This window comes from Gekko japonicus, unplaced genomic scaffold (assembly GCF_001447785.1).
Source record: "Gekko japonicus isolate JY-2015 unplaced genomic scaffold, Gekko_japonicus_V1.1 scaffold562, whole genome shotgun sequence".
NCBI lineage: Eukaryota > Metazoa > Chordata > Lepidosauria > Squamata > Gekkonidae > Gekko > Gekko japonicus.
The window spans coordinates 636,907-663,699 of NW_015172569.1; the positions used below are offsets into that span (position 1 = coordinate 636,907).

A 26,793-nucleotide genomic window follows, 5' to 3' on the forward strand; every position below is an offset into this window, starting at 1 on the left:
CTCCCCCCCCCCGCGAGTATCGCAGGTCCCGCTTCTTGTTTATTTCTGTTTCTGAAGACTGAAACAGTTTGGGGTCCATGTGGCTCAGTGGAAGAACCTCTGCTTTGCATGCAGAAGGTACCAGGTTCAATCCGCAGAAGCATCTCCAGTTAAAAGGACCAGGCGATGTGAAAGGCCTCCAGCTGAGACCCTGGAGAGCAGCTGCAAGTCCGAGTACACAATACTGGCCTTGATGGATCAATGGTCTGCTCCAGTACAAGCTCCCTTCACGCGTGTTCATGTGTGTAGTCAAAACCTTTTAACTAAAATTTACAGATGGAACAGAATATATACCATCTTTAGCAACTGTTCTTGCTTGTTTTATAAAAATTCATTGCCAGTGATAGAAAGATACAAATTTGCACAAGTAAAGAGCTACAGACATGAATTTTACATACTTTTAAAACCTAAGAAATAGTCAACATCCTTTTGGGTTCTGACACACAGATACATAGTTCTCAGGTTAGGAGGATTCACGGTATCCAGCCTGCAAAATTAATCTGCCCAAGGCCCATTACCAAGAAAATGGAACAGAATCTCCATGTTCAGATGCTTCATACCTCTAAATGTCAGATAATTAATAGGGGATGGCTACTAACTTCATGGTTTGCATTTCAGCTCTACAGAAGCATACAACAGACAATTTTTGGAAACAGAGTGCTGGACTGGGTTTATCTTTGGCCTAAGCCAGCACCAAAACTCTTTTTAGCTTCGTTTTGAAAACAGCAGTCTAAGTAACCGTGTGTGTGTGTGTGTGTGTGAGTGTGAAAGGAGCTTGCAGATACTAAAGAATGGATTTGTGTATCAGTGTTACCTTAAATTCTCTGCTGTTGAGAAGTAATCCAGGAGCAAAACTCCTAAATGCATGTATTTCCCAGCAATTTAGGACAGCTCTACTTCTAACAGCTGTAAACCAGAAATCCAGGAAGTGGACCCACTCACTATTGGAACGCATCCATAAATCATTGGATATTACACTATCCTTTTATCTATTTGTTTACCCCATCTTTCTCCCCATTAGGCTGCTCTTTCCTCCTTTTTATCCTCACAACAATCTCGTGAGGTAGGCTAGGCTGAGAGTGTGGGACTGGTCCTCACACATTTCACTTTCTGAGTAGCCCACACAGGAAAATGCAAGTACAAGTCACTGATCTAGCACGATACTAACAATATGTGCTTGCGATCTAGGGTGGCGAGCTTTGGGGTTGGGAAATACCTGCAGATTTTGAGGGGTGAAGCCTGAGGAGGGCAGGGTTTGGGAAAGGGAGGGACCTTGGCAGGGTACAATGCCATACGGTCCACCCTCCAAAGGAGTCATTTCCTCCAGGCGAACTGATCTCCAAGAGATCTCCAGCCACCACCTGGAGGCTGGCAGCCTTTTTGCAACCTCCACGCTAGAGAAACGGCTGCATTTCTTTCCCGTCACTCCGGTTAACGCCATAACATCTTAATAAAAACACTAGAGTTGCCAACCTCCAGGTGGGGCCTGGGGATCTCCCGCTTTTACAACTGATCTCCAGCTGACAGAGATCAACTCCCCTGGAGAAAATGGCTGCTCTGAAGGGTGGACTCTATGGCATTGGACCCTGCTGAGGCCCCTCCCCTCCCCAAACCCCGCCCTCTCCCGGCTCCACCCCCAAAGCCTCCAGGTATTTTCCAACCTAGACCTGGCAACCCTAAAAAACACAGAAGCTCTTGTCTGCAAGAAGCAGAACAACACGGCAACCCCGGCTCAAATGAAACTCCCGCTTATTTGCAACGACATCCCCACTTAGGGTTGCCAGGTCAGGGGGGATGGAGAAGTAGAGTTGCCAGATCCAAGCTGGGAAACTCCTGGAGATCTGGGGATGGAGCCTGGGGAGGACAGAGACCTCGGTGGGGTACAAGGCCATAGAGTCCGCCCTCCAAAGCATCCATTTCCTCCAGGGGAACTGATCTCTGCAGTCTGGAGATCAGCTGTAATTCCAGGGGATCCCCCAGGTCCCACCTGGAGGCTGGCATCCCTAAGGCCGGTGTACTTACAATCCCAGCTCGGCAGAAAGATGAGGCGTTTGACGAAGGAAGCTGGCAAAAAGGCGAAAAGAGGATCCGGAAATGTTTAAGAGAAAGGGTGCAAAGCAAAACCGCTGCAGCCATCGATGCCCCAGCAGCGTCGGGCGAGCCCTTCCCCTTTGCACCGCATCACATGGGAGCTCCCCGGGTCATGTGAACGGGCGCGGGCTGATGATGAGCGCCGCCTGGTCTCCTCCTCGCTTTCTCGTCAGCGTGCAAGTGGCTCAAACGGGGATTCCCGGTAGGACGCAGTGTGGAAGTCGCCCTTGGCCGGGTCTCCTCTAGGAAGAGGGGAAAGAAAGAGTCCAGGTTCTGTGGTGCTCGGTAGGGGAAAGCAAAAAACCCTCTTTTCAGCCCCCTTTTTTGCAGCACTAGAGATATTCCGGGGGTGGGGAGCAGTGTTCCCTCTAAGCTGAGTCAGTGTGAGCTAGCTCACCGTTTTTTTAGCCTCCGGCTCACACATTTTTGTCTCAGCTCAGGAAGGGTGGCTCCAGAGCAGCAGCCAATTCACTGGCTCACAACTTTAATGCCAGTAGCTCCCAAAGTAGAATTTTTGCTCACAGGACTCCACAGCTTAGAGGGAACATTGGGTGGGGAGAGCGGGTAAAGGTTCAAGCGCTGAAGAAAGAGGTTGCGCCCGTGCTGGAGTCTCATCCCCACCGTCTGATGGAAGAGAGCTTTTGCAGAGCTCTCCGGAGTCCAGTCGCAGGCGCGATCCTATGAGCTGGGGCTACTGAGCTCACCTTCCAGAGAGAGAGAACCTGGGATGATTTCTAGCGGGGAAAATAAAATTCAAACCGGGAATCCAGGATCGGCGTCAGGAATCGACAAAACGCGCGCAAAAAAACCACAGGCTTTCCTGAAGCAGGGCTCACCTCTTCGTGACGTGTGTGTGAGGAAGGAAGTACTCTGTGCATGCTCAGAGTCACGTTAATGATTAGGGTCTGTCGTTAACTGTGGGACTGAGGCCTCCTTGCTTACCAGGACTGAACTAATAGTTGTCAACTCGGGCTTGGGCTATTCCTGGGTAGGATGGCCAACCTCCAGGTGGGGGCTGGAGAATTCTTGAAATTACGCCTGATCTCCAGACTAGGAATCACTTATTCATTAAATGGTTTGGAAGGTGGGCTGTATGACATTATCCCCTACCAGGGTCCTTTCCTTCCTAAACTTCTCTCTCTAAAGCTCCATCTCGAATCTCCAAGAGGGGAAAGAAAGAGTCCAGGTTCTGTGGTGCTCGGTAGGGGAAAGCAAAAAAACCCCTATTTTTAGCCCCCCTTTTTTGCAGCACTAGAGATATTCCGGGGGTGGGGAGCAGTGTTCCCTCTAAGCTGAGTTAGTGTGAGCTAGCTCACCGTTTTTTAGCCTCCGGCTCACACATTTTTGTCTCAGCTCAGGAAGGGTGGCTCCAGAGCAGCAGCCAATTCACTGGCTCACAACTTTAATGCCAGTAGCTCCCAAAGTAGAATTTTTGCTCACAGGACTCCACAGCTTAGAGGGAACATTGGGTGGGGAGAGCGGGTAAAGGTTCAAGCGCTGAAGAAAGAGGTTGCGCCCGTGCTGGAGTCTCATCCCCACCGTCTGATGGAAGAGAGCTTTTGCAGAGCTCTCCGGAGTCCAGTCGCAGGCGCGATCCTATGAGCTGGGGCTACTGAGCTCACCTTCCAGAGAGAGAGAACCTGGGATGATTTCTAGCGGGGAAAATAAAATTCAAACCGGGAATCCAGGATCGGCATCAGGAATCGACAAAACGCGCGCAAAAAAACCACAGGCTTTCCTGAAGCAGGGCTCACCTCTTCGTGACGTGTGTGTGAGGAAGGAAGTACTCTGTGCATGCTCAGAGTCACGTTAATGATTAGGGTCTGTCGTTAACTGTGGGACTGAGGCCTCCTTGCTTACCAGGACTGAACTAATAGTTGTCAACTCGGGCTTGGGCTATTCCTGGGTAGGATGGCCAACCTCCAGGTGGGGGCTGGAGAATTCTTGAAATTACGCCTGATCTCCAGACTAGGAATCACTTATTCATTAAATGGTTTGGAAGGTGGGCTGTATGACATTATCCCCTACCAGGGTCCTTTCCTTCCTAAACTTCTCTCTCTAAAGCTCCATCTCGAATCTCCAGGTGTTTTTGAACCCAAAGTTGACAACCCTGTTCCTGGAGATTTGAGGGCAGTGCTTGGGAAAGGCAGACTTTGGGGTGGAGAGGGATGCCATAGAGTCTGAAGATGCCATTTTCTCCAGAGGAACTGATCTCTGTAGTTGGGAGATCAGTTGTAATTCCAGGACAACACCAGGCCCCACCTGGAGATTCACAATGTCGCTTGTGACTCCAGAGACTTTGATGACAGGATTGAGACAGTTGTGTGTCCGTCAATGTTCCCTCTAAGCTCTGGAGTCTTGTGAGCAAAAATTCTACTTGGTGAGCTACTGGCATTAAATTTGTGAGCAAGCGGTTTGGCTCCTGCACAAATTAGTTTGTTCTGGAGCCATCCTTTCTGAGCTAAGACGACAATGTATGAGCTGGAGGCTAAAGTACTATGAGCTAGCTCACACTAACTCAGCTTAGAGGGAACACTGGTGTCCATTAAACTCTGCCATCCTTCCACAAAGCTGTGGGTAGCTTCTTTGAGGGCCAGTTTGGTGTAGTGGTTAGGAGAATGGACTCTAATCTGGGAGAACCAGGTTTGATTTCCCACTTCTCCATATGCAACTCCTGGTGTGACCTTGGGTCACTTACAAGTTCTTTCAGAGCTGTTCTCTCAAGGGCAGTTCTTGGGAGAGCTCTCTCAGCCCCATCTACCTCACAGGGTGTCTGTTGTGGGGGGGGGGAAGGGAAAGGAGATTGTAAACTGCTTTGAGACTCCTTCGGGTAGTGAAGGGCGGGGTATAAATCCAATCTCTTCTCTTCTTTGTGTGAAAAGCCTTTTTTATTCTTTGCAAAATGGGCTTCAGATTGCAGGCAGTTGCAGGGAATCAGAAAAGGAAATCCCAAGTGCTTTCGGAGGATTGACGCTTTGGTCTCTAGCAGCCCAAATCAACAAGAGTTGCAGCACTTTAAAGACCCACAATAACGTTTTCTGACATACGCCTTTGTGGACGAGAGTCCACTTCGTTTTTGCATTAGAAGAAGTGGACTGTAGTCCATGTTGGCATGGCATTTCACTGGCCTTTAAGGTGCCTTGTTGCTGATTCTTACCCAAGTCTTTGTTTGCAAGCTCCTGTGTAGAGTCATATTTTCCCACCTCCATTTGTATGAGGTTACAGACTGTGCTCTACCCACCTAAATAGGACCAACTTGGGTCTCTTCCCTCCCTGTGTTGTTTACTTAGGGTTGCTGGGTCCCTTCACGCTCAGATCCTGTTTTCTATAGGAGGGGGCTCCAGTTTGGGAGAGAGGCGGGTGATGCCTGGTGGAAGAGGACACAGACTGTGTTGGAGGCAGAGGATGGCACAAGCCTATTAAGGGGAGAAGCCTGGCTGTGTTATGGTGCTTTGTGGGTCTGGGGTTAGTATTCTGGGTGGCCAAGATGTTGTTCAGTGTTTTGCTCTGGGGTTAGTCAGTTTTTGGTGTAGTGGTTAAGTGCACGGACTCTAATCTGGGAGAACCGGGTTTGATTCCCCACTCCTCCACTCACAGCTGCTGGATGACCTTGGGCAAGCCATAGTTCTGTCAGAGCTGCTCACTCAAGGGCAGTTCTAGAAAGATCTCTCTCAGCCCCACCTAAGGTGTCTGTTGTGGGGAGGGGAAGAGAAAGGAGTTTGTAAGCCGCTCTGAGACACCTTTGGGTAGTGAAGTGCGGGGTATAAATCCAATCTCCTCCTCCTCCTCCTTCTCCTGCTGCTTCTTCTGCTGCTGCTTCTTCTGCTTCTTCTTCTTCTGGTGGTGCTGCTGCTCAGGTGCTGACGTGCTGTAGCTGTCTTCAAAACAAAACAGAGGCTTTTTTGGGGACTTGGGGATAATGCTCCCTTTCCAGATTAGTGAGGAGAGATGCTTTTGAGGTGTGCAGTCTGAGTGTTACTTATGGACTGTGTCGGCTATTGTGATATCAACAGTGTCTATTGTGCTGTATGGAAGTGTCATGTTCTAGAACATGGAACGATGGGGCCTGCCAGTTCTAAAGGGTGAAATGCTAGAGTAAAACAAGACGTGTTCATTGTAAGAGACGTTTCTGATGGGTCAGTGGTAGATGGTGGAGAATGGGGAACTTATCCCAGGATTAGAGGCTTCCATAGATGTGGTCCACTTTCAGGCAGTTTAGGATTGTGGAAAGCATTGTTTACTCTGCTGGTTGAGAATGTTATGGATACTCATTAATGTAGTAGCACCTTTCTTATAGAACAAGCTGTCAAGCTGTAAAATGGAGATTCCTCAGGGAGAGGGCTAGAACTAGGGATGCCAGCCTCCAGGTAGGACCTGGAGATCCCCCAGAATGACAGCTCATCTGCAGAATACCGAGATCAGTTCCCCTGGAGAAGATGGATGCTTTGGAGGGCGGACTCTGGGGCATTGTACCCGACTGAGGTCCCTCCCCTCCCCAGGCTCCACTCCCAAATTTCCCAGAATTTCCCAACTTGGATTTGGCAAATTTGCCCCCCACCCATCCCCAGCTGATGGCCGGGGGGACCTGGCAACCCCAGCTAGCACATTGTTTTTCTGAAAGGGTCCCAACCAGCCAAAAGTTTTTATGTCACTATATGGTTTTCTGCCGTAAAGTGCTGGCTGGTGTAGCCTATATCTGGGATAAAATGAGGTAAGTGCCCTAAAGCTTGCACCAGAGTTAGTGGCAAAGTATTTCATGAGGGCAGAAAATTTAAAATACAAGGAAAGAGTATAGTTTATTATTATTATTGTTGTTGTTGTTGTTGCGTGCTTGTTCTTTATACATGTGTTGAGTTATTCTCACATTACATTCAGTGCAGAGCCAGTTTGATGTAGTGGTTAAGTGTGCGGACTCTAATCTGGGAGAACCGGGTTTGATTCCCACGCCTCCACTTGCACCTGCTGGGTGGCCTTGGGTCAGTCACAAGCTCTGGCACAGCTGTCCTTGAAAAAGAGCAGTTTGTGTCAGAGTTCTCTCAGCCCCACCCACCTCACAGGGTGTCTGTTGTGGGGAGGGGAAGGGAAAGGAGTTTGTAAGCTGCTCTGAGACTCCTTCGGGTAGTAAAGGGCGGGGTATAAATCCAATCTCTTCTTCTTCTTCTGTGTGATTGAAACCCCACATTCATCAAGGGAACTGGTCTCTGGTTTCACTGGCTCTTTCTTACAAGTTGTATGTGCGCTCATTGTAATGTACCTACATGCATGTTGTGTGTTTTCTTATTGTAGCACGTGAACAGGGCTTAAATGTGGATGCTTGCTGAAGTGGGTGTGTTGACCAACGTTCAACCATTATGACTTTGCTATAGTGCTGTGCTACAGTGTCATGGCAACAAATCCCACCCATAGTTCTCAATGTGTCGCCATCATAGTGCAGTGTGGGCGGAGCTTCCTCCAAGGTGCTATGAGCCTTGGATACAGTCCTTTCTCCATAGTCCCCACAGCAAGTGATAATAGAATGTAATCCATATGTTTGAAGAGTTAAAGTGGGATGGAAATGCAGATAGTTCATACCTGTTCTTTGGGCAGGTATTTCCTGGGACTTTAAAGGCCCAGTCCTAAAACATATAGCATGCGCAGTGTAATAAATGACAATTACCAGCCAGAGTTTGACTTTGCAAGGTATGTCTATTTTAATTGCATTTTAGAAGAAGAGATTGCATTTATACCCCACCCTTCACTACCCGAAGGGGTCTCAGAGCAGTTTACAATCTCCTTTCCCTTCCCCTCCCCACAACACCCTGTGAGGTAGGTGGGGCTGAGAGAGAGCTCTTTCGAGAACTGCTCTTTCCAGAACAGCTCCGAGAGAACTGTGACAGACCCAAGGTCACGCCAGCAGCTGTATGTGGAGAAGTAGTGAATCAAACCTGGTTCTCAAAAGATTAGAGTCCGCGCTCCTAACCACTACACCCAACTGTATATTTTAATTTGCATTAGAGGTACTTGCATTAGGAAGCAGACTTTCACTGTCTAAGGCGGTGGTTCTCAAAATATTTGAGATGGGAACCTGCTTCTAACATTGTATTTGTTGGATAAAAGTAAAGGTAAAGGTTCCTTCGCTCGAAAGCCAGTCGAATCCGACTTTAGGATTACGGTGCTCATCTCTGTTTCAAAGCCGAAGAGCCAGCCAGCGCTGTCCGAAGACATTTCCGTGGTCATGTGGCTGACATGACTAAACACCAAGGTGCACGGAACGCTGTTACCTTCCCACTGAAGTGGTACCTACTTATCTCCTTGCAATTCCTTGCTTTCGAACTGCTAGGTTGGCAGGAGCTGGAACTAGAGACGGGAGATCACTCCGTCATGCGGCACACTCGGGTCTCGAGCTGCTGAACTACCGACCTTCCACAGCCTGCAGTTCAGCGTCTTAACCACTTGAGCCACCGCAGCCAGTTCTAATTTCCCTGACCAGGCTGTCCCAGGCCGTCCTGATCTTCTCAGATCTTAGCTGCTAAGCAGGGTCAACTGTTGTTAGTACTCGGATGGGAGACCGCCAAAGGTGCCCAGGATTGCTTTTCAGAGACAGGCCATGGCAAACCGCCTCTGATCATCTCTTGCCTTGAAACCCCGTCAGGGTCGCCCTAAGTCGGCTGCGACTTTCCACCACCAGTTTCAAATTTACTGTAGTTTTCTAGAGCTGCCTGGAAAGTAATTGCACCCTGCTTTCCCCCTTGCAAACATAAAATGCAGGAATGTCACATCGTTTAACAATAAACAAGTTTGTGGTTTATTTTTCATGTTTACTGTTTGTAAATATATAGCACTAGGCTGTGTTGCTTGGCCTTTTGACATTGTGTGCAAAAATTTGCCATTGAGCCTTCTCTTCTAGCTCAACCATTCCTTCACCCCGCCCCTGCCTCATGACCGACTTGTGAGTTCAAACCCACTTTCGGATCCTAACCGACACATTGAGAGATGCTATGTGTGCCTGTGAAGTGCTGTCAGGTTGCAGCCTGTTTATGGTGACCCCATGGGGTTGGTAGGTACAACAGTAGGCGAGCCACGCTATAATCCAACAAAAAGTACTAAGTATGTGGCTCCAGAGTAGCACGCATAAAACTAATTACGAGGAATTTCACATTACCCTTTTTAACCCATTTTGAAGCCCCTGTGCATCAACTACAGTCATCAGGCAGCCATCTGTTGGATGTCCTACCACTCAGGGTGGCCCATCTGGTGTTGACCAGAGTCCGAGCCTTTTCCACTGGGGCTCTGTGGAGTGGGCTCCCTGAAGAGGTGGGAGGGACCCCCTCCTTGGAGATCTTCAGGCGGTGCTGCAAGGCCTACTTGTTTGCCAGGGATTTTGAGGGAGCTTGAATTGGCAGTCATTTTTAGCTGGGGTGGGGAGAGATTTGGGTTTTTTATTTTTGGTTTTAATTTTTTTTAATGATTTATTCGGGTTAGAATGGATAAAAGGAAGTACTTCTTCACCCAAAGAGTGATTAACACATGGAATTCACTGCCACGGGAGGTGGTGGCGGCTACAAGCGTGGACGGTTTCAAGAGGGAACTGGAGAAACATATGGAGCTGAGGTCCATCAGTGGCTATTAGCCACAAGGTATAGATAGGGACTCTCAGTCTGGGGCAAGTGATGCTCTGTATTCTTGGTACTTGGGGGCGGGTGACAGTGGGAGGGCTTCTAGTGTCCTGGCCCCACTGGTAGACCTCCTGGTGGCACCTGGTGTTTTTGGCCACTGTGTGACAGAGTGTTGGACTGGATGGGCCATTGGCCTGATCCAACTTTGGCTTCTCTTATGTTCTTATTTGGAAAACGAGGAAAGGTGGGATATAAATGTTTCAATAAATACAATTCGAATGCAGTCATCTTTGAGCAAAATCCCATGCACATTGTAAAGCACAGAGAGGCTGAAATGCAACTGTAAATTTACTTTTTTATATGGGCACCGGTCTCTTAAGATATAAGTGCGTGTAGAGTTTTTCCTGTTTTCCCACATGCACACCAGCAGCTGGAGAAGGAGTGAAAAGTGACACGTGTGAATTCAGCCTTAAACTTACACGTAATCTCTTAAAACTGGACCGATGGGTCTCTGTTCAGCAGATTAGCAGCTATTTTTCTATGTAAATGAGGTCCTGGGGTGGGAGAATTAGCACAACCTTGGCGGCACAATGCAATGGTAGAGCTGTAAAAACATTTTTGTTATTTTCCAGGTGATTAATTCAAGATGCCTGGGGGTTCCACGGTCTCATTCAATGGCATGAACTCATGCCTCTCTTCTCTGAAAACCTGCCAGTCGTACATAAGCTCCGGAATGGATATCACTACAAAAGTCGCTCTTGACCTTGTGGAAAATCATAGTGAGTAGCTGTTGTGTGGAACATTTTTATTCTCCGCATTGTCGAATGCAAATGCAACCCTGGAGAGTGATTTGACGCCACTCTGGCGATAGCTGTTTTTCCTTTTTTGCATGTGCACCTGTGGTGGCTGTCCCACGTAAATCACTGTAATATTTTGAATGACAAATGGAATTTAAATGTAAATATGATAAGAATATTTACATTTAAATTCCATTTGTCATTCAAGGAGCTGCAAGGAGCAAGGTAGATCAGATCTGATATAAACACATGCATTTATTTATTTATATCCCGGTTTTGTCCCTAGGCAGGGAGAAGTGCATGGTGCTTGCATGCTCAGGTCTCTGTCTCAGTGTACATGGATGTTTGATGCTTCTGTGAAGTGGTCACTAATGACTTAGAAAGAGGTCCCCCCCCCAAGTTTGATTCCCCACTCCTCCACATACAGCTACTTGTGTGACCTTGGGTCAGTTACAAGTTGTTTCAGAGCTGTTCTCTCATGAGCAGTTCTCGAAAGAGCTCTCTCAGCCCCACCTACCTCACAGGGTGTCTGTTGTGGGGAGGGGAAGGGAAAGGAGATTGTAAACCTTACTGAGACTCCTTCAGGTAGTGAAGGGCAGGGTATAAATCAAATATCATCTTCTCTCTCTCTCTTACTCACACACACACAAAGCTGCCTTATACTGAATCAGACTTTTGGTCCATCAAGGTCAGTGTTGTCTACTCAGACTGGCAGCCGCTCTCCAGGGCCTTGGGCAGAGGCCTTGCACATCACCTACTACCTGATCTTTTTATCTGGAGATACTGGGGATTGAACCTGGGACCTTCTGCATGCCAAGCAGAGGCTTTTCCACTGAGCCACAGCCGCTCCCACTTGCATCTAGAAAATTGGATATAGGATGCATCTCCATTGCGTGCCTAAATTTTATCTTGTGTGTCCTTGACCCATGTTTTAGACTACTTCCAGGGTTAGCACATCCATCCCCAGTAAGAACTGTAATTCTGTTCTATTATTAATCTTGGTCTTCGTGTGTTTTGTTTGAAACACATGAAGTTGCCATACCTGAGCCAGAACATTAAACCGGGAATCCCCATTCTTATTGAACCTTTGGGTGCTTCTGGACTTTTGAGAATGGGCAGTGGACAATACACTCCCCACATGTCCCCCAGAGAGCACTGCAGTCAGGATCCCAAAACCATCTGGCCCTTCTGGGCCCTAAAGACGTCAGGCTGTCATCCTGGCCTTCTCAGTAGCGGCTTCATGCTGTTGGAACATGCTTCCAGAAGACCTCAGAGCCCTGCGGGACTTTTTACAGTTCTGCAGGGCCTGCCAGACAGAGCACTTCCACCAGGCCTTTAGTTAAGTAGCCGCATCCAATATATCAAGGCCCTGTGCCCAATACCACCACCAACAGTCTGAGCTTCGCCGACTTTACAATCAATTACCGACTTGAGCTGTGGTGGCTCAAGTGGTTAAGACTGCAGGCTGTGGAAGGTCGGTAGTTCAGCAGTTCGAGACCCGGGTGCCGCATGATGGAGTGAGCTCCTATCTCTAGTTCCAGCTCCTGCCAACCTAGCAGTTCGAAAGCAAAAAATTGCAAGTAGATAAATAGGTACCACTTCGGTGGGAAGGTAACAGCGTTCCGTGCGCCTTGGTGTTTAGTCATGCCGGCCACATGACCATGGAAACGTCTTCGGACAGCGCTGGCTCTTCGGCTTTGAAACGGAGATGAGCACCGCAACCCTAAAGTCGGATTCGACTGGCTTTCGAGCAAGGGAACCTTTACCTTTACCTTCTTACCGACTGCATTCACTGTTATGTTGATGCTACCCTGTTCTTGCCATCACCACTTAAATTGTTCACCGGCACCTTATGTTGTTTTTAAGCTTTTAAGCTATTATTTATATTGTTGTTTTAGCAACTGCATTTTATGTAAGCCTGCTCCGGTGGGGAGGGCAGGGTTTAAATCAAATCAAATCAATCAGTCAATCAGTACCATGAAATGGCTGCCATAGGATCCCGGAGCGAATCACAGAATGCTTGGAGGTTCCAAGTCAGATATCCTCCTGCAGTGGAGGCAGGTGTTTCTATATAGGTGCAGCCTGTATACACAAAAGTGATGTCTCCTTGGGGTTTCTCAAGTACCTCCTGCTCCACTGAGGTGGAAGAAAGCCAGGGCTGGCTCTTTGTCTTGGGGGAAGAGAGACTTTACCAAAGAAGCAAATGCGCACCAAGAAATCCATCAGCAGGCACCGTGTTGGAGACTGTTGCATTAATCTATCTAGCATTGCTTTCCATTATGTGGATATGACGTGTTGCTATGTGTGTTAATTCCAAATAAGTACTGGCATAGAATTGATGACTCTGATGTAGTGCAGGTGCAACAGCTGATATTCTGAGGGACTGTCTCCTGGCCTTGAAAATCTTAAATAGCTCTGTGTAGGTTATTGTCTTTCAAATTTGCTGTAAAAACATTGGGTTGGATCCCAATGGCTTTTCAACTACTGAGAAAGAAATGCAGGGTCCTCTGGGATCACACCCGAAAATGCTGCCCTGGGTATCATGGGACCTGCATGGACAAAAGTCATGTGAGACAAGGGCTGTAGTAAAGAGGGGAAATTGGGCAGGAATGAATGGCTGGATCTATCCCATTTGGAAGAGTCCAGTAGTACCTTAAAGGCTAACGAAATTTGTGGCAGGTATGAGCTTTCGTGAGTCACTGCTCGCTTTATCTGAAGAAGTGAGCAGTGACTCACAAAAGCTCATCCCCTGCCACAAATGTTGCTCGTCTTTAAGGTGCTACTGGACTCTTACTCTTTTCTACTACTACAGACAGACTAACACGGATTCCTATCCAGATCTATCTCCGCATGAATAATGTCAGCCTCTGTGACATGTTGCAGTGACTCATAAAGCTCGTACCTTTGTTTTTTTTAAAAAAATGTTTATTAAGAGGAAGTATAACATATCAAGAAATATAATAACTGCAAAACAGTATACAACTGTCCTGAAAATCCAAAATTACAAACCAACCAGTTAGTCATCAATACAGATTTTTACAACATACATCAACAGTCATAACAAACTAAGTTAGTACTAAATCTTTTTTTTTTTAAATAAAGATTTTATTGACTCTCCTAAAAAAGGGAGGTATTTCGCTTAAAAGGAAAAATGGGGGAGGGTATATAGTGGGAGAAAGAGAAAGCTGAGTGATATATTAACTAGTAAATTAAACTGTTAGTAATGTCCAAACATTCTTCTTAGGCTTCTTCTGTGTGTTGTCAAACATCTTTTTTTTTCAATCCAGTCACAAATAATTCTATGTTAGTATATTAGTAATGTTCCTTTGAATTTCTGTTAAAAAGTCTCTTCGGGGTGCATTCAGAACCGCTTCTTTGCGTGCTGGTTACTTTTACACTCCCGATGACATGGAGGAGCTTCCTCTGTTTTCCTCACCTTCCGGCTTTTTTCAATCGTCCTTCGGGTTGCTGTTAACTCTTTCAGTTCATGTGCTATAAATCCTCTTCCTTTCATGCCGTTTCAGGAGGTCTCCAGCTTTGAGAATGGTATTAAATTTCAATTTCGCTTTTATCCGCTCCCAATAAGTTAGTACTAAATCTGATCACCTATACATAGATGCTATGTGAACTATGATTCCCACAGAATTGAGTCAAGTGTAAAAGATAACATCTTCAGGAGTCTGCTGCTCTGATTCACAAGAGCAGTCTCGACAGTAAGGTGGAGGTCTGGTTAAACTCAAAAGTGTAGCCATGTGTGATAACTTGTCCTAGAAGGAAGCACATTATTTTCAGCCATGAAGTCAAGTACAGGGAACCAGGTACATACAAATTTATCATATGTTTTGCTGGAACTGTTTTGTGCTCGGTCCACAATATTAGAGATCTTATTCATCACGAACTGATCCCAGATCTTACCTTTGTGACAAATTTTGTTAGTCTTATTCTTTTCTGCTGCTACAGACAGATCAATGTGACTACCCATCTTGATCTAAATAAGTTTTGTATTTGAACATGTGAACACATGAAGCTATCTTATACTGAATCTGACCACTGATTCTTCAAGGTCAGTATCGTCTACTCAGATTGTAAGCGGCTTTCCAAGGTCTCAGGCAGAGGTCTGTCACATCACCTGTTGCCTGGTGCTTTAAACTGGAGATACCAGGGATTGAACCTGGGACCTTCTGCATGCCAAACAGATCCGCTACCACTGAGCCATAGCCCTTCCCTCAAATCTACTGATGCCGGTAGAATGTACTTCTACTGAGACTCACCAAGAGGCACTTGCAGTAAATGACTGCTTTAAATACTACCCAATGAAATTTCCGGGTGCTCTTTTATCTGGGGTTTGGGAAGGCCTGGGCTAGCATTCCTCTTGTTTGTTTTAAAATGGCTTGTTTTAAATGGTTTGTTTTTAATTGTTCAGCAACTTGAGGGGTCTAATTGGGTGGAAAGATAAAGGTTTCCCTTGCTCAAAGCCAGTCGAATCCGACTCTAGGGATGTGGTGCTCATCTCCGTTTCCAAGCCGAAGAGCCAGCGCTGTCCGAAGACGTTTCCGTGGTCATGTGGCCGACATGACTAGACGCCAAGGCGCACGGAACGCTGTTACCTTCCCGCCGAAGTGGTACCTATTTATCTACTTGCAATTTCTTGCTTTCGAACTGCTAGGTTGGCAGGAGATTGGGTGGAAAGGCAGGCTACAAATCATTTAAATGAAGAACAAAGTACCCTCCTAAGGGCCATTTCAGATTAATAGGAGCTTTAATAAAACCCCTCCCTCCTCTCACACTACTGCCCATTTCCAAATCGGATCCCTGTACGCCTAATCACTGAATTAAACAAAACCCACTGAAAGTTCCATTCATGGAACCCCCAGCATCTCCTCTGGTTCCTTCCTTTGGGGCATGGTTCTCAGCCTTATCCTTTTGAAGATGTGTCCAAGTATAACCAAAAGATGGCAGCAAAGACTCAAAGTTGTAGTTAATATGTGCAGTTAATCAAGCACCTGCTGTAGCCCTCTGTGGAGTGACTGCCTCTCAGTGGGTGTAGGAGTTGCTCAATGTCTCCACTAGATATTTGGGATACCTTACTACCAGAATGCAGACCTAGATTAAGATTCCTGTCTAGCAAAGAGACTGAATGAATAGAACGGGCAGCATTGCTGGCGTGCAGTGTTCCCTCTAAGCTCCACAGTGTTGTGAGCAGAAATTCTGCCTTGAGAGCGAAGAAAAGCTAGTAGCGTTAAAGTTGTGAGAAAGTCTTCATTTGACTATTTGTGTAAATTGTTTTTTTTAGAAGATTATTTCCGTAACCTTGTCAAAATCTCAGAATGAATTATTTTAACCTATATTTCAACTATATTTTAAGATTGATTTAAACATTATAAGAGAAAACAGAACCCAGTCAAATTTCACTACACAAAATGTTCTCTACAGGGGTAGACCAGGCCTCCGGAGAACAGGTCTACCTGCCCCTTTCCACTATATTGGTAACTTGGCCTCTGGAGAACAGGTCTACCCACCCCTTTCCACTGTTTTGGTAGACCTGGCCTCTAGAGAACAGGTCTACCCACCCCTTTCCACTATATTGGTAGGCCTGGCCTTTGGAGAACAGATCCACCTGCCCCAGTTCACTATATTGGTAGACCTGGCCTTGGACAATCGCCCTACACTGACCCTTAGAAAACATACCAGCAAGGGGGGTAGAACTCTTGCAGTGCACTTTGGGTTTCTTCAGTGAAAGATGACAACCAGCATTACAGGTTAAGTAGAGGTGGAACAACCACTGTCAGAATGCTGCCTAATCCAACAAACAGGAAGTTGCGTAAATGTTATCAGCCTGCCCATACTATTTATTTATTCAGATATTTATATCCCACTTTTCCCTGTGACTCAAGGCAGCTTACAAATCATACTGAAAAGCATAATAGGGCTGTGCAAATTTTTTTGTTTTTTCTGTCTCAGTTATAGCCTATGGGGACCATTATAGTCAATGTGCCCCATAGGCTATAACGAAAATTGATCCAGGGTATCTGGGGCACTGGGGGGCTGTTTTTTGACGTAGAGGCACCAGATTTGCAGCATAGCTGCTGGTGCCCCTCCTCAAAAACCCTTCAAAGTTTCGAAACGGTTGGACCAGGGGGTCCAATTCTGTGGGCCCCAGAAGGAGGTGCCCCCATGCTCAATTGTTTCCTATGGAAGCTTGGTTGTGAGCTGAAGCAGAAATCTTCTGAGTTGGCCTCTGAAATGTTGTGTGCCAGCACCTCCTAGTGCAGCTTGGAGGGAACTGTGGTTGGCAGGGGAGGATACAAAATCTAAAGACATCTCTTAAGATAATCAAGGCTAGAGAGCCAGCATGGTATAGTGGCTAAAGCGTCAGACTAGGATCTCGGAAAGGAAACCCAGGTTCAAATCCCCGCTCTGCAATGGAAGCTTACTCTCAGCCTAACCTACCTCACAGGGTTGTTGTCGGGATAAAACGAAGGAGAGGAGAATGATGTAAGCTGCTTTGGATCTCCACTGGGAAGAATGGTGGGATATAAATAAAGTAAACAAAATAGATCAAGGTTTTAGAAACTCCATTACTTTTCACTGAGCTATATACAGCCTGAGATTATCAGCTTCTTTGCTAAGGATTTCTGTTGCAGGCTTGGGCAGCTTGTGAAATCAAATACTATGTACTGCCAGGTGTTTGACAATAGCTTTCCTTTTGAGTTCCCATGCAGCTGTTAGCAACCAGGTAGCTTATTCAGGCCCTTCACAGGATTCTTGGTATGGGCTGAATTTGGCTTTGAGTGTCACGGGTCATGTGGGCCTGTCTTTGTGAAACTTTTAGGGGCATGGATGTTTGGCATACCTTTTGCTTGTTTTTACGTGTAACCCCAGACCCGTTTTCATCCTTCTCACATGGCCCAAGAAGGGGGTTTGTAAAATTTGAAAGCTTACCTATTCTTCCAAAGACAGATGTTCAACTCCTTTTGGTGGTGGAAAGTGCCGTCAAGTCACCGCCAACTTACGGCTGCCCTGGAGAGTTTTCCAAGACAAGAGACGAACAGAGGCGGTTTCCCATTGCCTGCCTCTGCACAGTGACCCTGGACTTCCTTGGTGGCCTCCCATCCAAATACTAACCAGGGCCAACCCTGCTTAGCGTCTGAGAGCTGGTGAGACTGGGCTAGCCTGGGCCATCCAGGTCAGGGCAGCTTGTTTTACCACCGGGCAAATGTAGATAGTCGTTTACAGGAGCGAATTTTCAACAACATGGGTCCCCGGTCACATGGGCCGGAAAATGCGGGGGGGGAGTGTGGCTGTTTGCCCCGGAGCAAAGTAACACGCGGCAGCCCGATCACATGTCCCGTGGAGGTCCCGTGGGTATGCCGTTAGGTGCCGATCATACAGCTATCCTGCAGCGCGGCAAAGAAGAGGCGTGGCACGATCACACTGGCAATTGCTAGGCGCTGCTTCCGTGGCAAATGGTAATTTCCCCCCCTCACCACAGTGTGCGCATGTTCCAGAGGGCGTTTGTGCACATCCTGTGGAGACTTAAAAAAAATGTCTGGTTTGCGATGGGACATGGGCAGGCGCCGGATGCCACGGGATTCCAGCAGAAACGCGATCAGACGCCCGCCCTTGCCCCGCGTTTTCCGGAAACTAGCACATCGTAAGTACTAGTTTTTGACTCCGTATCTTCGGCAAGAAGCCACGGGTGCACTACGCTTCCCAGATGTTGCGTTGTGATCGCGCCCGGAAAATCCGCCTATCATTTGTTTCTTTAGCGTGGCAAATGCTCCGTGTGAACGGGACCTGAGTTGGTCAGGTGTACTGGTTGGACTAGGCTATGGAAGACCCACGCCCATATTCTTGCTCTACCGAAGCCCATTGGGGGGTGGGCGGGGTAGTAACTCTTGTTCAGCTCAACTTATCTCCCAGTGTTGTTAAGATAAAATGGAGGAGGGGAGAGACCCGTGTATGCTGCACTGAGCCGGATAAAAAGAAAACTGTACTGCTGGATATGCTGACTAGCAGATTTCCCCCTTCCTTAGGCACTTGGACTCGATACCTGGCTAAGATTGGCAGGGCCTTGATGCCACAGGATGTGGTGATGGCCGCCAGCTTGGAAGGCTTTAAAAGGGGAGTGAACAAGTTCATGGAGGACGGGGCTGTCAGGGATACTAGTCAAGATGAATATCCCCTCCAGTAGCAGAGGCAGTCTGCCTCTTTATATCAGATGCTGGGGAGGATGGAGGGGGAGGATGCTGTTGTGGTCTTTCTGGTCGTGGGCTTCCTAGAGGCGGCTGGTTGGCCGATGTGTGAACAGAATGCTGGACTTGGTGGGCCTTTGGCTTGATCCAGCAGGGCTCTTCTGATGTTCTGAGCCCAAAGGTGCCCATCAAGGGAGGGTCTTGCCCTCAATGCCTTATCTGTTGGTTCTTCAGGGCATCTGGCTGGCCACTGTGTGAAAAAAGGTGCTGGGCTAGATGGATCCCCCGTCTGATCTAGCAGGGCTCTTCTTATGTTCTTTTATGATATGTATTCATGGTGATCAGTTGTCCAAGGAGGTAGTTAAATAGTAATACAAGGGTTAGGGAGAAATGCCACCCTTAATAGTTCTGGGAACATATAACATTCCAAGGTCAGCACTGTGGCTATATTTATTTTCTGCTTCCCTTATCAAGACATCTCTTTGGCAACCTCTGCTTTGTTCCATTATCCTCAGGTTGTCTTGAGAAAACGAATGGTCTTTCAGTAATGGGGTTTCCTCTTATGCCAATTTCCTCCCAAAGAAATCTCTTCTCCAGAGGTCATTGTGAAAGGCCATTGTTTTATTGACAACCTTCCAGGTTACCTCATCGATCTCCTTTGCAAGAATTCCACCTATAAATCTTCCCTTCCCCCACAATCGGGCTGTCTCTGTTTCTCTCAGTCGAAATCTGTTCCTACGGCGAAGGCCTATGATACAACTGTGGTACGAACAGCCCACTTGCCGAAAAGCCCATTAACACTTCTCCTACACCTTGGTTCGAGATGGAGTGATTCATGATCTAAACTGCAGAGAATGTGACAGTGGTATAAAGTTGAATCCCACAATGTTAACACTGTGGGGGGGATTTGAGAGGCACTATGCAAGTTCTCAGTCCTGTCACATATAAATGCCACATTTTAATACGCCTATCTGTTCTTTACGCATGAGGTACGCTTGTGACGGAACCCAAGATCTCTGTGGGATCAGTTCAAAGCCAGTGTGGTGTAGTAGTTAAAGAGCAGCGGACTCTAATCCCCACTCTTCCACATGAAACCTGCTGGGTGACCTTGGGCCTGTCACAGTTCTCTCAGAACTCTCTCAGCCCCACCTGCCTCACAAGGTGCCTGTTGTGGGGAGAGGAAGGGAAGGCAATTGCTCTGAGACACATGAGGCCTGCTGGGTGACCTTGGGCCAGTCACAGTTCTCTCAGAACTCTCTCAACCCCCACCTGCCTCCCAAGGTGCCTGTTGTGGGGAGAGGAAGGGAATGTGATTGTAAGCCACTTTGAGACTCCTTAAGGTAGAGAAGAGTGGGGTATAAAACCCTACTCTTCTCCCTGTTCTGCTGCTGCTGTTCATTGGGGTCACACCATGTTCTTGGATAACATGTTATAGCAATTGTTCACAGCTAGGTTGCCTTGTCCTCACAGGAAAACCAGTTACGCATGATCGCAACAGTGCCCCAGTAGTGAAATTTCCAACAATCTGTGGATGCAACCATAACCCAGATGGCTTTGTAGAAGAAGAATTTTATCCTTAATGTAACATTTTTTAGTCTTAGACTCGTAGTGTGATTGGTTTTAGGTTTCTTTTAAATGTTGCCCCATTATGGGTTTGGTTTTTTTTAGGGTCCTAAGGGTTATTAGAAGTTTTCTCCATCACAAATCTGTAGAATAAATCACTATTTTCTGCTTAAAATAAATTTGGGCCGCCTCTGCTCCTAGAAAGTGTCTTGGCCTTTGTAGAACAGTTTCTGTGGGGGTTTTAGCATTCCTCATTTTGAGTAAACCATCCCGTCACATTGGTGATCTAAATGTGTGAGAAATGACTAACTAAAACATTCACATAACACACACCCTCTCTCCCAAATGGAAGATATTCAGCAAGGTTTTTTTAAAAAATATATATACAACTGAATCAGCTGGAATAAATTAACTGGTTTAAAAGAAAACACTGGCTGATGTTTGTTTGGACTGGAGTCAGAGCAGTTCCTTTACGTACACTTTTTACCTCAAAGGTCCTCCGTTTATTAATCATTACTCACTTACAGAAGGGGAGGTATTGTACTCCCATATTTATATGCGTTATTTATAGTTGGCCTTTTTCACTGAGACTCAATGTGGATTAGGCAGAGTGAGTCGATATAGTCAACATGACGGGACATTCAATAAACAATAGGTTGTAGAACCACCCAGAAGTCTCAAAACCAGAACTGAGGCAAAGCATTAGTGTTAACATGACACATTAAATGATGCAAAATTGAACAATAGAATCCAACCGTCTGCTAACTATACACAGTAGTAGAGACTACAGTCTCCAGTAATGTATCCAAATAACTTTGTACTGCGCTACCTTATGGCCTGCGTAGAGTAATAATAAATGAAGAATTCAGTTTTGCTTAGTTTGCAGAAAACCAGGAGAATGGGAGTCTTTCTGACATAAGAACATAAGAGAAGCCAAGGTTGGATCAGATCAATGGCCTATCCAACACTCTGAGTCACACAGTGGCCAAAAATACCAGGTGCCATCAGGAGGTCCACCAGTGGGGCCAGGACACTAGAAGCTCCCCCCCTCCCCCGGCACCAAGAATACAGAGCATCACTTGCCCCAGACCGAGAGTTCCTATCTATACCTTGTGGCTAATGGCCACTGATGGACCTCTGCTCCATATGTCTATCTAATTCCCTCTTGAAGTCGTCCATGCTTTTAGCCGCCGCCACCTCCTGTGGCAGTGAATTCCATGTGTGAATCACTCTTTGGGTGAAGAAGTACTTCCTTTTATCCGTTCTAACCCAGCTGCTCAGCAATTTCATGGCGTGCCCAAAAGTTCTTGTATTGTGAGAAAGGGAGAAAAGTACTTCTTTCTCTACCTGCTCTATCCCATGCATAATCTTGTAAACCTCGATCATATCACCCCTCAGTCGTCGTTTCTCCAAGCTAAAGAGCCCTGTAAGGAAGATACCAACCTGGCTGTAATACAGCAGCTCAGTAGAACTGAAGAACGGCAGGAGGGGGAGGATCAACCTTGCAAGTCTTCACAGGAACTGTCCGGTACTCAGCTTTGCAAGAGCTGCACAGCTGAGATCTCTTAATGGACAGCTGCACTGGAGACAGGGAGGGGCAGTGTCTTTTTTTTTTTTAGTAAACAAATTTTTATTTTCTTAGGAACATAACATATAAGATTAAATCATTCAGTCCATTGTTTACCTCATTCCCTTCCTCCCCTCCCTCCAGTGGCTTCCCGCAATGCTTCTCCCCCTTCTTACAAATTTCATTATATCATTAACACATCATTTGTTATCATCCAACCTCAAGATAACATCATTTGACTTAATATTGATCTAAACATATTAAGTTTTGTTTTACATCCCAGTTCTTTTCCAGATATATTTTAAAGTCATTCCATTCTTGAAAAAACACGTTGTCTTCTTGATTATTCAACTTCTTTGTAATTTTATCCATTTCTGCCATGAACAGAACTTTTTGTATCCAGTCTTCGATTTCTGGTACTTTCTCAGTCTTCCAAAATTGTGCATAAATCATCCTCGCTGTTGTAATAAGGTACCAGAATAAAGTCCTTTTAGTCGAGTTAACTTCTTCCATTTTTAGTCCCAAAAGCAGAATTTCAGGCGCTTTCTTGAAAGAGCACTTAAGTATTTTTTGCATTTCTTTGTGGACTTTTGTCCAAAAGAGTGTAGCTTTTTCACAAGTCCACCACATATGGTAAAATGAGCCCTCATGTTTTTTACATTTCCAACATTTATTTGACATATTCTGGTTCATATTTGCAATTTTCTTTGGGGTCATATACCACCTATACATCATTTTATAACAATTCTCTCTAACATTGGTACAGGGTGATATCTTAATAGCATTTTTCCACAAATATTCCCAGGTTTCTATGTCAATTTCCTTGTTCATATTTATTGCCCATTTTAACATTTGCTCTTTCACAGTCTCATCTTCTGTATACCATTTTAACAACACTTTATACATTTTAGAGATATCTTTTCCCCCTCCACTCTCCCATACCTTTTCCATTTCATTTTTTTCCTCTCTAAAACCATAATTTCTTTTGTCTGACCTAAAAAGGTCAGAGATCTGCATGTATTTCAACCATTCATATTCATATTCAATTTCATTCTGCTTTTTCATTACCCATTCTGTTCCCTCTTTTTTTATTATGTCTTTATACAGCAACCAATCTTTGTCTCTACGTCTTGAGTAAGATGTTAACACTTCCACTGGTACAATCCAAAGTGGCCTTACATCACCAAAATATTTTTTATATCTCATCCATACCACAAATAATGCTTTTCTTACCACATGATGCTTAAAAAAGCTATCCATTTTTGTTTTGTCATACCATAAATATGCATGCCAACCAAATCTACAATCATGACCTTCTAACCCCAATAGCTTATCATTTTCTAATTTCACCCATTGCTTCAACCAGGTCATACAAACCGCTTCATAATATAATCTGAGATTTGGTAGCTGTAGTCCACCTCTGTCCTTGGCATCACAAAGTATTTTCATCTTAATTCTCGGTTTCTTGCCTGCCCAAACAAACTTTGATAGTTCTTGTTGCCACCTTTGCAGCAAATCTGTCTTACTAAGTATTGGTATTGTTTGGAACAGGAACATCAAACGTGGTAGGACATTCATTTTTATAACTGAAATTCTTCCCATCAGTGACAAGTTCATTTTGTCCCATTTCTTAAAGTCTTGGGTTAACTTAGCCCATAGTTTTTCATAATTGTTCTTATATAAGTCTATATTCTTTGCAGTTAACTCAATGCCTAAGTATTTCGTCTTCTTTACCACTTCACATTGTACCAAATTTTGTAGTTCCACTTGTTTTTGTTTCGTCATATTTTTGCAAATAAGCTTCGTTTTATTCTTGTTTACATAAAATCCTGCCAATTCTCCAAAATCTTTTATTTTTTGAAATAGTAACGGTAACTCTTCCGTCGGGTTTTCCACAATAAACATTACGTCATCTGCAAAAGCACGGTATTTATATTTAAAACCTTTATGTGTCAAACCCTTAATCTCTTGATCTTGTTGTATTTTTTGTAAAAGTACCTCCAACACCCAAATGAACAATAGCGGTGACAAGGGACAACCCTGCCGAGTACCTTTCTGTACCTTGAAGCTATCGGTCAATTCTTTATTTACATTCAGTGTAGCTCTTTGTTCCGAATAGATAGCTTCAATACAATTTCTGAACTGTTGTCCCGTATCAATTTTTTCCATCATCTGTAACATAAACTTCCAATTAAGATTGTCAAATGCTTTTTCCGCATCCACAAACAAAAAAGTTACCTCTTTTTCAGGGTGCTTTTCATAGTATTCCACTGCGTCCATTACTATTCTTACATTATCTCGAATTTGTCTTTTTGGCAGAAAGCCCGCTTGATCTTCTGAAATCACTGTTTGTAAGTAGTTTTTCACTCTTTCTGCAATAATTTTTGCAAAGATCTTATAGTCATTATTTAGGAGAGAAATTGGCCTGTAGTTCTTTACATTCGTTAGTTCTTGGCCTTCCTTTGGTATCAATGAAATGATTGCCTCTTTCCATGAGTCTGGCACTTTCTTGCACATCCGTATGTCGTTGGATAAAGCTTCCAGGGCCGGGACAAGTTCCTCTTTCATTTTTTTATAAAACTTCGCGGTAAATCCGTCCGGCCCTGGCGCCTTCCCCAACTTCGCTTCTTCAATTGCCTTCCTCACTTCCTCTGTTTGGATTGGCCCATTTAGTAAATCTTTAAACTCTTTGCTTATTTTGGATAGTGGAATCTCTTCTAAATATCTTTCAATCTTCTCAAGATCAATTCTATTTGCTTGAAACAATTTAGCATAATACTTGAAGAAACTTCTCTTTATACCATTAGGGTCAACGAATTCTTTTCCTTCTTCTATAATTTTGGTTATCATTCTTCTTTCTTTTCTTGCTTTGAGTTGCCAAGCTAGATATTTCCCCGGTTTATTCGCCCCTTCAAAAGATTTCTGTTGTAACTTCTTTAAATTCCAATAAAGCTCTTGGTTCAAAAAATCATTCAGCTGTTCTTTCAGCAACTGTAGTTCTCTAATAATCTTCTTTTTCCCCGGTTTCTTCTTCAGTTCTTTTTCTTTTTGGGCTATTTGTTCCAATACTTCCACTTGCCTTTGAAGTTTTTCCTTCTTTTGCTTCACATTTTGTGAGATGAGAATCCCTCTCATCACAGCTTTGTAAGCGTCCCACACTACCTGTATTGAAGTCTCTTTATTCAGATTTTGTTGGAAATATTGTTTTGTTTCTTCTTTTAACATTTCCATAACACCTTTTTTATCCAACAAATCTTCATTTATTCTCCAAAGAAAGGATTTATTCCTTTCAGTAGAGGTCCACAAAACAGGGTTGTGATCCGAGTTACATCTAGGCAGGATTTCTATTTTTTGTGTTTTCATTGACAATTCTTCTGACATCCAAATCATATCAATTCTGGAAAAAGAGCAATGTCTATTGGAATAAAAAGTAAAATCTTTCTGCGTTGGGTTCCATTTCCTCCACACATCTTCTAGTTTTTCCTGTTTGACTAGTTCAAAAAAGTTCTTTGGCAATTTTCCACTAATTTCGTTGCCTTTTTGTGATTGTCTATCCAGCCGATCTATAGTTCCATTAAAGTCTCCGGCCAAAATAACTTGATCATAAGTTTGTCCTTGTAGGTGTTCAGTTAAGTCCTTAAAGAACTTTTCTTTTGCTCCATTGGGTGCGTATATATTGACCACCAGTGTCTTTTTCTGTTGAATCATCACTTCCACACCCACATATCTTCCTTCCAAATCTTTGAAAATTTCTTTAGGTTGTAAATCCTTTTTCACATATATCACCACACCTTTTTTCTTATTTAAGGCCGAGGAATAAAATTCTAATCCCAATTTAACATTTTTTAAATATTTGGCATCCAGTTTTCTAATATGAGTTTCTTGCAAGCATATCAAGTTACAATTTTGTTTTTGTATCCAATAATTGATTCTTTTCCTCTTGTTAGGTGAATTTAATCCATTCACGTTCCATGACAACAATTTGTAATCCATTGTAGATTCTTAATTTAAAGTTCTCCAAAGACGTCAGAATTGTCCGCCTTAAATTTATAAAAATCCGTCACCGACCTGATCTGGACTCTCCCACCTTTGTAAGTAAAGGATAAGCCTTGTGGAATTTCCCATCTGTACCTAATATTCAAAGTCCTCAGTTTATCCACCAAAGGCTTATACCTTTTTCTGTCTTGCAGTACTGCTCGGGGGAGTTCTCTCATCACCATAATCTTGTTTCCTTCCATTTCAAAAGGGACGGTGAATTGTTTCTTAAAAATATCTTCTGTAGTTGTTCTTGTTACAAATTGTACAATAACATCTCTTGGTAAATTTTTCTTTTCTGCAATTCTGGAGTTCACTCTGTATATCAAATCAAAATCAGAGTCCATTGTCCCTTCATCTTCTTCCAAATATGATGTTATTGCCTTCATCATTTCATCTCTTATATCTTCATTTTCCTTCTCTTTAATGCCCCTGAATCTCAGATGGGTTTGCATCCTTCTGAACTCCATCATTGTTTCTGATCTTCTAAATTGCTGAGTCAAAGAATCCTGTTTTTCTTCCACTTGTTGCATCTTCTCTTCCACTTCCGTAGTTTTGGTTGCATTAGCCTGAATCTCCTTTTTGACTCCTTCTATTTCTTGCTTGATTGAAGTTATCTCAGTAGTGACCAAATCTTTAATTGCCGCTATGTTCTTCTCCTGAACCTCTTCAAGTTGTTTCAGATGAATCTGAGTCTGCTTTGCCATTTGTGCCTCCAGTTGCTTTTCAATCTGTTCCCCCATCCTTTTTTCACTTTGTTCTCCCATAGCTTGTATTGCTTCCAGCATCCTTTTCTCCATTGCCTCCATGGCAGCATACATCTCTTTCTTATCCTTCTCCCTCTCTTTTGACATCTTGGGGGTTGGTGTCAGCCTAGTTGGTGTTGAATTAGTTCTTGGTCTCACTTTTGG

The 26,793-nt window shown here is 44.7% G+C and overlaps 2 protein-coding genes across 2 annotated transcripts in view; one reads left to right on the forward strand and one right to left on the reverse strand.

Moving 5' to 3' along the window:
* Positions 1 to 2,171, reverse strand: part of KIAA0196 (KIAA0196 ortholog) — a 53,346-nt gene extending 51,175 nt beyond the window's left edge. Inside the window, exon 1 of the mRNA XM_015421343.1 lies at positions 2,062 to 2,171. The gene's annotated coding sequence lies outside the window, so the exon portion shown is untranslated. The remainder of the gene's footprint in view (positions 1 to 2,061) is intronic.
* An 81-nt stretch (positions 2,172 to 2,252) lies between these two features.
* Positions 2,253 to 26,793, forward strand: part of NSMCE2 (NSE2/MMS21 homolog, SMC5-SMC6 complex SUMO ligase) — a gene marked incomplete at its 3' end in the record, with an annotated part of 173,316 nt that continues 148,775 nt past the window's right edge. Inside the window, exons 1-2 of the mRNA XM_015421344.1 lie at positions 2,253 to 2,332; positions 10,358 to 10,504. Coding sequence (XP_015276830.1) covers positions 10,372 to 10,504 — 133 coding nt within the window. The remainder of the gene's footprint in view (positions 2,333 to 10,357; positions 10,505 to 26,793) is intronic.